The 12059-nt window shown below is 36.5% G+C and overlaps 1 protein-coding gene across 1 annotated transcript in view; it reads left to right on the top strand.

Annotated features, from left to right (window-relative positions):
- Positions 1–12059, top strand: part of DNAH11 (dynein axonemal heavy chain 11) — a 287546-nt gene that overhangs the window by 33566 nt on the left and 241921 nt on the right. The window contains exons 9-14 of the mRNA XM_088797701.1: positions 1738–1854; positions 6263–6400; positions 6713–6837; positions 7440–7635; positions 10459–10563; positions 10713–11105. Of these exons, the coding sequence (XP_088653827.1) occupies positions 1738–1854; positions 6263–6400; positions 6713–6837; positions 7440–7635; positions 10459–10563; positions 10713–11105 (1074 nt within the window). The remainder of the gene's footprint in view (positions 1–1737; positions 1855–6262; positions 6401–6712; positions 6838–7439; positions 7636–10458; positions 10564–10712; positions 11106–12059) is intronic.

The following is a 12059-nucleotide window of genomic DNA, read 5'->3' as shown; positions in this document are numbered from 1 at the left end:
CGTGACCAAACGAAAAAGGAGTCAAAGAGATGGCGGAAGTTCCTGTTAGGCTGTATAAAAAGAAGAGCTGCTTTATGCAGAAGTTGATGAGTTGAGATGTGTGTAAGATCAGTGTGAATTATCTGTGGGACTTCCTAGGGGAGAGGGAGCAGTGGTTTGAGAGAGTAAGCAAGAGAAAAGAGTTTGGGAAGGAGGGAGAGACGTCTAGGATGGAGATTAGCATTTCCCCCCCTTTGTGAGATATTGCTTATTTACTAAGTATTCGAACAATGTTTGAAGCTCTTAAGTTGTATGTTCCTTGTTGCGATACCGAGAAGAGGGCTAAGTTAGGCTTGTTACAACTTGTTGGGAAGTTGTGTTTACTTTTAAAAGTCAGTAATCCTTGCATGAAGAGACTGTCTGGCTCTAATTCAGGGGAACTGGAGATTTCCTTGATGCTAAATATAACGTTGTACTTGACTTAGTGCTCTAGAACTTTGCGCTCACGCCGTGTTGTCAATGTGTGTTCAATGCAGCCTACAGGGCATTCCTTCGTAGAAGCATCATGGTTGCAGTGTGGGCTCTGGAGCCAGGTTGCCAGGCTTTAAAATCTGGTCCTATCATCTACCCATGGTGTGACTGTGGGCGAATTATTTAACTCCTTTGAGTTTGTTTCGTTGCCTACACAGGGGAAAAAAATATTGCCTATATCATATGTTGGGAGAATTAAGGTGATAAAAAAATGTAAAGCATTTAAAACGGAAAACCGAGTAAAAGCTCGCTGTCATTATTTCATTATTATTGTTTTTATTATGAGTAGACGGAGGGTCAGTTTATGGAGGTTCCAAAGGGCTTCATTATGTTAAACATGTGGCATGTAGTTCAGGGCCAGTTTGATTGGAAAGCCTGAAGACTTTCTGAATTTCTGGGTCTCCTTCACTGAAGACTGAATTGCAATGCTATGCAGATAATAGTTATTCTTTCACTGTTTCATGGTTTCTAATTATGGGAGTGGGTGGTTTCGCATCAGGAGGAAACTGGGGGTTGTTAATCGCATATTAATAAGACACTGGGAAAATGTAAGAGTATTTTGTTTCACCTTTATCACTAATGATGCTTCCTTATAGACCTCTGTTTTTTGTTCTCACCTGAAAAAAGTGTTTCCTGGTAGGTTTTTCTGCTCCATGAAAAACAAAACAAAAAAACTTCCTATTAAACTTATAGATATACTACATTATAATGAGAGTGGGTTCTGTTTTTGTTTGTTTGTTTCTGAAAAGGTTTTCTTTTCCTTTTTTAAAAAAATTTTATTCAATTTATTGGAGTGACATTGGTCAATAAAATTATATAGGTTTCAAGTGTACCGTTCTATAATACATCATCTGTATATTACATTGTGTGTTTACCACCCAAAGTCTAGTCTCCTTCCGTCACATATATTTGACCCCCTTTCGTTTATAATCAGAATGAACTGGCAGAAGGAGGACAGACTGGCGGGTCAAATTACTGATGTTGGGGTCTGGAACAGAGAAAAGAATTGTGAAAAAATGGACTGACAGCTGCTAAATGTTCAGTGTTTCTATAAGGCTGACGCGTGAACAGTTGGTTATATAAAGCTGTTTCTTGATCTTCCCTGGAATCTTCCTATGAAAAATAACTTCTTTCAGAAAGGCAGGGAGGTGTGTTATTCTTATGTGATTGGAGTTTTCACTATTGGACTCTTTCCTGTGAACTAATATTTTACTTTGAATTTTACAGGAATTTGAAAGTGATTATGTTGTATTTAAGTCCAAAACTTTGGATTTTGACAGAAGGCTCGGGACAATTCTTTGTGAGGGTTTCTTTAACTGCAATGGTTTAGAAGCTGCATTCAAGGTTAGTTCTGAAGAAGCTATGATAATGATAATTTACTAATGAATCATTTAGACTGTTAGATGAAAGGGTTGAAAACATTCCTTTCTGATCCAGGCAAACTATTAACTGAGTCACATTCTCTTCATATTCAGCTTGCTGAATTATACACTTTAATAATGCACTAATGAGTGATGAAGTTTACTTTGATCATAGTCAGTTGTAACTATTGATCTTTTCTTGCATTCACAGTGTTTTAGCTCTCATTCCCTTTACAGCAAGTTTGGCACGGCCAATGAAATATTCAAAAGTAAGCCATAGTGAAAAGTGAAAAATATCTATTGATTTAAGAGTGTTTTTTATTTTACCATTGTTTACATATGTTGGATTCACCTGCCCACTTTATTACTCTGACTGAAATAAATAGCCATTTATAGACTGTGTTTCATCAGGTATAACATACCATGGATTATCAGCAATGTCATTATTTTGTGTATCAATAAAAATGTCAAAAAATTATAATGCCATGATTATATGAGGTAGTCGAATTTCCGAGATGTTAAAACATGAAAGAATGTTTGTCATAGAATTGATGAAATATGGTGTGTATGTCTTGAGTTGCATAAAAGAAAAGCATCTGGATAGTCCTCCCAAAGGGAAAACTTTTAATATTGGGAAAAGGGACACCATCTGAAACCTGTTTGTCACAAACGAGAATTGCAAGTCAACTATAAATTCAGATGACATCCCAAAAGAGGAACTGAGGCTTCAATACCAGAAGAAACCTAGCTAGAGAATCATGGGCACAATTCATTGAAAATGATAGTACAAAACAATGTAATAGACACAGATTTTATATAAGATATTTGTTTGGTTTTGACCTTCAAATTCAAATGAATTGGTCAGATGGTGGTGAAGCTACTAGCAGTCTTTTGGCCCCAGTAAAGCATTTGAACACAGAGAATTCATGATACTCAAGTACTTCTTTGTTTTTTCAGAGCTCTTGGATGAAACCAAGATGCTGCCGGCCAAAATATATAGCCTGTTATAAAATAAAACCACCTGTAATCCCATCCCTCAAAAATACTATTATGTTTAACACTGCCATATTTTCTTTTGACTAGATATGCATGCATATTTCTCTTTGACAAAAATTACATCATATTCTGACCCTCTTTTGTAACGTTTTCCAGTCAGCTCTGAATCATAAATGTTTTCTTGCTTTTCGAACAGAATTCAACAATATTATTTTTTAATGGCTACACAGTAGCCTATCAAATTCTCTGTTACTGGAGCTACTTGTTAGTGTTTTTGTAAATAACTGGAAGAAAGAATGTAGAATGAAGTCTTAATGACAAAGGCTTTTCTAATTCAAGTCTGTCCCCTTCTCCCAACCATTAATATGGATTCTTTTCTAGTTTGTGCCAATTTTTTTCTAAGCAATTTTTATCTCTTATCATCATATGTTTTAACTCTCTGCATATTTGTACCTTCTGCTGAAACAAGATGAGCTACTGCAGGGTGGGACATCTTATGGTTTTTGTTGTATTTGGATCATCTACAACCACTTGTGTAAAGCAGACATTTAAACGCTTGAAGTTAGGTGGACTGACTGGGCATCACAGGACTGAAAGGACACTGGTGGAGGGAAACTGCAGAGAGAGTGGTGGCAGAAGAAAAAATGACAGAGTTGCATATTTAGGGAGAAAATGGTTTCTACCATAGTTGTGGGATGATGTACTCTGATCACTTACTGTTGTGTGCCAGGGACTAAGTACTTGCAGACCTTTCTCTGAGGACCAGGCTTCAGTGCCTGCTCTTGGCAAAGACGTGGCTAAGAAGGGCGCTGGGATCAGATGCTATTCTGCTCTAGTTCAAAGCCTACAGTGTTGACACTCACTAAAAAACAAAACAAAGCAAATGACTCAGGGATGCTTTTTCTAAAATTTACAGTGTGTCTACATGAAGGTAGAGTGAAGTGTGTAAGATAAAAACATGTCTAGAAAAGTGTTCAGGCATTGTAATTGAAAACTATAAAATCGTGACGTGTATATGAGTCAGGCAGCAACAATCTTTGAAAGAGGCAAACCTAGGAAAAATATAAACATATACTGCTTGAACAGTGGCAACAGCATTATGAAAGCCACAATTATAAAATGAAACTAAGAAGTAGACGAAAATGAAGGTAAACCTTACAGATCTCTAGTGGGATATTTAGGGAAAGAAGCATAAAGTGGGAGCCCATCTTTAATCTCAGGTTGATAGGAAGGGAAACATCTATACTCTTTATAAAATAGCTCTTTGTTCCACTGTGATAAGGAAACAAGAGGTTCAAATGACCTTTATTCTCATCCTGGAGGGTAATTATTGATTGAAAAATTATGATAATGTATACTGTCTGAAAGGTTGACTTTTTTTTCCCCCACTACTACTCTCTGGCTTTACAATCTCCCCAGAGAAAATTCTCTCTTTGTCTTTCTTATTTTACATTTGGAGTTAAGCCCCACTAAGCATAGGCAAGAGATATAGCTAGGAAGCTTCTGGTATTGTTTCAGTTGTGGTCCATATGATAAGTGTTTGAAAGTGAATGTTGTAAAATAAATGTTTCCCTACTGCTGTTGGAGTACATTTCTTTGTTAAATCCGTGTAACAGCATTTACTTTTGAATTTAAACATGCAGTCCAAACTCAACAAAACAAATGGTTGTGAGAAGAAAGTTAATAATTTACATTTTGTTAGGTAACAGCTAACCAAGCAGATTTTAAAATATTTAGCAGTTTCTACAATAATTATAATTAGTATTTCCAGGAAAAAAACAAACAAACAAACAAACAAACAAGAACATTATTTGTCTAAATTGGCCTGTAAGATAGGTGAGATTTTACAGTTTAGTTTTATAATGTTTTCATTGTGTTAATTTTTGTTTTCAGTGAATGTAGTTTATGGAAATGTTTATAAAATGTTACATGTTTACAGTGAAGCTGTTTTTTAAAGAAAACAAATTTGAGGGAACACCTATTATTTCCCTCAGAGGAAAAACAGTTATTTTGCCACTTTGCTAACAAGGCACAAACTTTGGTATTATACAGGTTTCTGTCACCTTGATTGTATTTGGAGAAGACATCTTCTTTTATTTCAAAGAAAACACCTATATAACAGGCCTAATAACTAACATTTTATGAAGCCTACCCAGAGTAAGCAAACAACAAAGTAACAGTTTGAAATGGTGGCTGATGAGAGGCTGCACAGAGCACAGCCCCGTGCAGACGGCCCAGTGTCACATGCCAGCTCCGCCATTGGCTGTGTGAATTGGGGCAGGTTACTCCCTCCCCATAACTCAGTTTCTTTATCTGGAGTATGTGATAATAGCATTTTAAGGCCCCTTCAAATAGAGTGCCCGGCCCATTGTCAGCCCTATATAAACATTGCTTATACAAAAATATGTATTTTAATGACATTCTTTTGCTTGCAAAGAAATCTGCCTCACACTAGCTAGCATACAGAAGAATCCACGTGGGGCAGAAAACAAGACAGGAAGCGATGGAAATCCAAGGTTAGGCTCACCGGATAGGCTAAGCTTTGTGGGAACTGATGGTAAAGGTTAGTTTGGCTCTAGGAGGCTCCATGCACTGAGCAAGAGGAGTTTGAGGACCTTCACTCTTCTGCTTGCTGGTCATATGATCCTGTTTCAGTCCACGTACCTGCTTTTTCCTGTCTCCTACTCATTAGCTTCCTCTGCTTGCTAATAGTTTCTGTTCACTCAAAATTTTGCCAGCCTAGGTTCTGTCTGCCATGCCCAGATTCTCCTTCTGAGAGAATCTAACTAATTAGCTCAAGGCATTGGTTTGAGTCAGGACATTCACATGGAAGGGATTGGCTGCCTGTGGAATGGTTGTCCTTGGAAAAGGAACAGGTCCCCACTGCTGCTCCAGGCTGCTGTGTTGTGGTTTGGCTTGGTGGTGTGGTATGGAAGATGGACAGCTGTGGCAGGACAGCCATTGTGACATGCATGCGGTATAATTATTAATGGTGTGACCTAGAGGCCCTTGATATTCTGTATCTAAAGAATACATATGTAGGAGGGAAGAACAAATAAAGAGTACATAAATCTTTTTCTCATATCCGCAAAGCATCTTCTAAAACGTTTCCTGGTGCCCAACAGGAAGTAGTGTTATCTGTGAGCAGGGATTGCTGACTGACTGGTTCTTTTCTGACTCCTTTTATTTTCTGATGAGGAAGGGAAATTGCATTTAGAATTTTCTTTATTGGAAAAATACGTTTTAGATTTGGAGGTATTGCATGATGCTTGTAGAGTTCTAGATTTTTGCTCTGTCTTTAGTCATACAAGAGCGTTAATGAGGGAAACAGTGAGTTGAGTATTTGTACTAAAAACCCCTGGTTCTTAACCTTTCTTTAACTTTGATTTTTATAGCTTTTGACCGTATTTGGGAATTTTCTAGAGAAACCAGTTGTCATGGAAATTTTCAGCCCACATTACAGCACACTGGTGCACATGTTTAACGCCGAGTTGGATATGTGTAAGCAATTGTATAATGAACACGTGAAACAGGTAAGTGGGGGATAAAGCTGAGCACACCCATAGCATCATCTTTATGGGTAATGGCATCAACTAGGACTGCATTTAATGATATCTAAAGATTAGATACAGGCACGAAGGCTTTATGCTTTTATTTAATTGGTTTCCTTATGGAATGAAGAGTATTCTTTAGGACCATAACTCTTCTACTAATCATGTGACTTAATGTATATATTTTATATATTTGTACTGTAAAAGAATGAAATGAGCAACTGTTTACAAAATTGGAATGCATTCTGATTAAATGTTCCCTTTCTTCCTCTTCACCAAAATAACAATTTGTAGATTGAACGTGGAAATGTAGTTCTTAACAAGAACATGCCATTTACGTCAGGAAATATCAAATGGGCTAAAGAGGTCCTTGAACGACTTCAGAAGTTTTGGTCAAACTTCGCATCTTTGCAGTATCTGTAAGTAGCCCGGTTTATTTCACGGTAAAATGGTCCTAACGCTACAGGCGATTTTTATGTAGGGCAGGAGCTGTTCATTTGAGCACTGAGTCATTGCCTATAACTCTTTTCATTGGCTGGGCTCATTGATGGACATTCATCGCCATGGTTTTGGAATGTTTAACGGGACTCATAACTTTATATATTTGCATGTTTTCAGGTCCTTTTTTTTTTTCCTTTTCATTTATTCTTTTTACCCACAATATATTTGTAGTTTCTTTGTTATTGTTTTTCCTTTGTCCAGTCACTAGTAAGACTCCTTTTAGTGAGCAGAGCTCTCTCTGTTCCTTTCTCTTCCCTTTGTAGGAATGGGTAACTTGTTGCTGTTGGCATTTTAGTAAAGTCTTTGGCATCCCAGATGCCAAATAGGTATTAAGACAATTCACAGCATTATTTAGCCTTTATCGTGTCTCTTACTAATTTTTGTAGTGTATTTTATTTTGTATTCTATATTATTATAAGCTGAAATCTATCGAATATATTAAAAAGTGGAAACAAACTTATTATTATAAGCCGAAATCTATCGAATATATTAAAAAGTGGAAACAAACTTATTCCTACAGATTCTTGGAAAGTCCCGATGATGCCTTAGTGTATGAGAAGTATGTTGAAATGACAACTTTGCTAGAACAATTTGAAAATCATATCTATAATGAATGGAAAAGTAACGTGGATGAAATCTGTGAATTCAGTTTAAATCAACCCTTGGTTAAATTCAGTCCCGTAAATGGTCTTCTCAGTGTCAACTTTGACCCAAAGGTAAGGGTTTGATGTTTTTAAGGTTTTTTTTATCAATGTCATTTTTAGTATAAGTGTATTTCAGATACCTCCAGTCATTAATATGGTGGGAAAGTGGCAGTGCTGTGAGGAATATAACTGAAAACAACTTCTAATAGGTCTGTTTTAGAGATTTATTTCCTACATTCTGTATTTATTACTCTTTATTTTGCCTCATAATTATTTATTTACCACTTCCATCTTCACTTGATAATAACCTAGTTGAGAGTAGGATCCATTTCATTGTATATCGGGGATGGCAAAAAATGTATACAAGTGGACACTTTGGTCAGTGTGGCTCAAGCAGTAGTTCGCTGTAATCAGAAGTGTCTGGACACTGATGGTAACCATTTGGAGCACTTCTTATAATTGCAGAAGTCAAACATGACTTGTATTCATCTTTTGTTATTGGTATATATTGGATATTACCGTTTTAATAGTTTTCTTTCTTAAAATGTGTATACATTTTTTTGGCACCTCCTCTGTATTTGTGTTCTGTATTTCTAGCACAGTGTCTGGCACTTGGTGATACTTGATAAATGCTTAGCTCAATTGAATGGAATTATTAGGCTTTTATCAGATGTTTTCTGTCTTGAATTATATTCATAGTACATATACCAGTATTTTTAGTTAATTAAAATTTCATCATGTAAGTTAAGATTTGGGGAATCCACAGGATATATGCAATGAGAAACCCTTTGTCATGCTTTTAGTGGACAGTGGTAAATTTTGATTGTCATACTGTTTCCTCGAAAATAAGACCTAGCCAGATAAGCCCTGGCATGGTTTTTCAGGATGACATCCCCTGAATATAAGCCCTAATGCGTCTTTTGGAGCAAAAATTAATATAATACCTGGTCATATTTTCGGGGAAACACAGTAATATCTTTCGAAGGGACAATGAAATTGAATATGTTGATTAAATTGATTGTAATTTTTATAGAACAATTTTCAAAAACCCCATAAAACAACATATAAATGGCAAAAATAATATTAACAATTAAATAATATTTAAGAAAATTAAACAAATTTGTTAAACAAATCTTTTGTTATCACATGATTAAACCACATAACAGAGAAATTTTATGTTTTCTGAATATGTTTATTTTCACACAATTTCATTTACATGTCACATAATAATGGTAGCACACAAACTTTAATAGCAATTATATATGTGTGTATATATTCATATAATATACAATATGTGCATATATATGATAAATATGATATAAATATATTTTAAACAACCTATCTCTAAGTCTTATAGTTTGGTAGGAATCACAAAAGAAGCTTTCTTTTCTATTTACTGACATGTATATACTTTACAGGAAAGGGCAAGTATATAAGAACATCTATTTGTAAGTTGCCATTACAAAAAAAAGTAGCAGTTAAACATCTGGCTGAATTTCTAGATAGTCAAGATTGTATGTTCACTTTTAGTGATTACCTTATCTTTCATGGCAGTCCAAATATATGTCTTAGGAAGTGGGAAAGTTAGCCTCACTGAGTTGGATAGTTATAATCAGTATCCAAATTCTGATCTGTTTCTCTAAACTATTATAAAGAATCCCATCATTTAATTTTGTTTATAAACCTCAGCACATGAACATAAATATATGACCTAGAGAATGGAGGAATCCCTCTACCTTATGATTTCATAAAACCAATATGTAGAAACTAAATTCCTGAGATGTTTTAGGGATGATTCCTGTGATTCTATCTGAAGGGATTATAAGCACACAAAATATAGATTATAAACACAAAATATATTGTACTAGATAACCTAGGGTGGGACACCCTACGGAAGTCAACTGGTTTACCTTCTTGAGCATGTTGTATGGTCTTTTCCTCAGAACCTGTGATTTAGGGGTACAGTCAGTTCTGCCACATGACATATGCATGCCTAAAAATCACTGTATTATGAAAGATTGCACAATAAAGAGTATAGAACTTATGGGGGAAATAAAGGGGGTAGGTGTAGAGTACTCAACAACTTTGTCAGTGATACATTAAAAAAATAGGAACCTAGAAAACACAGTTGTGTAGTTTTACACATTTTAAATAGTTGAGTAATACATAAAGACTACAATAAATATGATGCTTTCCCTTGACAAAGACCTGAAATTTGCTTATGGAAGTGGGTGTTGAAAGGGTTACAACTTGTGTATTATTGTGAAGTGGTGGAAGGAGGGTTATCTGAAACCAGGCAGAAAGTTGTACCAGTGGAAGTGGGTGGGCGTTGCTCATCACATATGTGTGATCCTTGGTACTCAGTGGATGTTTCAGGTGTGTGCCTGTGAGCATTTTGCATATTCCTAAGCTGTTTGGTTCCGTCGGGTACAGGTTTTAGCATTTACCTAGCATTTCTTGCTGATGAAATTTCAGATAAGCAAAGACAAATTTTGTGGTATGCTCAGGTTGCTCCTTAGTTTATCGATCACATTGTAACAAATTTGTGTTTTAGAAAGAAGCATTATAACAGAACTACTGGTGCAGGGAAAAGACCAAGGTCCATTTGTGACCTTCCATTTTAGATCTTGGTGTGCGTATGTTGCTGTCTTTCGCTTAAATTCTTTCTCTGACAGTGGGCCATAGTCATTGATTTACACATTTATTATTTATATTTGTACATCATATGGAATGTATGATTGCTGCTTTGAAAAAGCATATGAAACAAAAGCCTCTTTGACAATTTGAAAATATAGTAAGCATTGGATAAAATTTTAAGTGTCTTGATTTTAATTTGTGTTAAAATAGAATGATATTCTTAAAATATGTAATAATCCTTGATTTTTATTTTTATAGCTGGTGGCTGTATTGAGGGAAGTGAAATACCTCTTGATGTTGAAGAAGTCAGACATACCAGAGTCGGCCTTAGCTGTCTTCAAAAAAAGAGACACTATTTTAAAGGTTTGTGCTTTTAGGTATTAAGGCATATTTTGAATAGAAATACTTTGAATTTTAATTAACGTAGACCTATGAGACTTGTATGCCTCTAAGGTAGAGAAAGTAGCTTTAACATATTTGGTACTTTTTGTTTTGGGGTTTTCTTTGCTCAGTACATTGGAAATCTTGAACTCCTTGTGCAAGGATATAATAAGCTGAAACAGGCTCTCCTGGAAGTAGAATACCCTTTGATTGAAGATGAGCTGAGGGCTGTGGATAAGCAACTACAAGCAGCTGTGTCATCACTGACGTGGCAGGATGATTGCTGGGGATACATCGAGAGGGTGAAAATGGCCACCTCTGAGTTGGAGCGCAGAGTTGAGCGCACGCAGAACAATGTCAGAGTGATCCAGCAGACCATGAGGGCGTGGGCCGAGTGCACACTCCTGCCCAGGAGAGAGCACAGAAGGGAGACCACCTTTACTTTGGAGGACAAGGGTGATTTGTTCACCAAAAAATACAAGCTCATCCAAGAAGATGGCTGCAAGATACACAACTTGGTAGAGGTAACTGCTTTTAAGGTTTCAAAATTTATGGAAGATCGTTTCATGTAATTTAGAAAACAGCAGAAATATTTAACATAAGAAGGTGTAGGACTCTTAAGTGGGCCTGAAAGAGCTTTATGTGTGGCTTTGTGAAACATTTAAAATGGAGGAATTCGTATTACTTGCCTATAATTTCTGTATCCCCCCACTGTTCTCATTCCTTGAGGGAGGAGATTGGAATGTGAGATGTTTGATGACACAGAAAGATAAGAGATGGGGATACTTATTATTGTCATAGTTACATCCTCTTTGGGATGCCATTATTTGTTGAGTGGCTGTATGTACCAGCCATCTCATTTACAAGAGCTCATGTAACCATCTCAGTCGTCTCCTAAGGATGGCCATTATGAAACCGTGGCTTTTACTCTGAGGGGAAATAGCAGCCGAAGACTCTGCTCAAAGGCTTTCCCTGTTAAGTATACGCCACAGGGGAGCAAAGGGAAGGTAGACAGAGAGGCCATTAAGAGATTATTCTAATGATGCAGGTGAGAAGTGATGATGGTTTGGGTCAGAGTGGTAGTGATAAAAGCAATCATATGTTGGATGTATTTTGAAGGTGAAGCCAACAGGATTGATTTTCTGTGACAAGTCAGAGGAGAGAGAAGTCAAGGGTGACTTCAGGTTTTTGGTCTGAGCAATTGGAAGAATGGCGTTTCCCTTTACTGATAATGGAAAGTACAGCGGTGGAGCAGATTTTGTAGGGAAAAAACAGGATTTGGTTTTGGGCATGTGAATTAGACGTGCCTGCCCTAGGGGAGATTTTGAGTAGGTGGGCATTACAAATGGGAGTCTGGAGTTCAGGGCAGAAGTCCAGGTGAGTGACAGAATTGAGAGTCAGGAGCGTACGTGTATATATGATATATAAAGCCGTGTGCTAGGATTACACAGGTTATGGATTAACCGTAGATAGAGAAG

This window comes from Rhinolophus sinicus, chromosome 4 (genome assembly GCF_057876585.1).
Source record: "Rhinolophus sinicus isolate RSI-liver-muscle chromosome 4, RSI-T2T, whole genome shotgun sequence".
Taxonomy (NCBI): Eukaryota; Metazoa; Chordata; class Mammalia; order Chiroptera; family Rhinolophidae; genus Rhinolophus; species Rhinolophus sinicus.
This window is presented reverse-complemented; position numbering and strand designations above follow the sequence as displayed.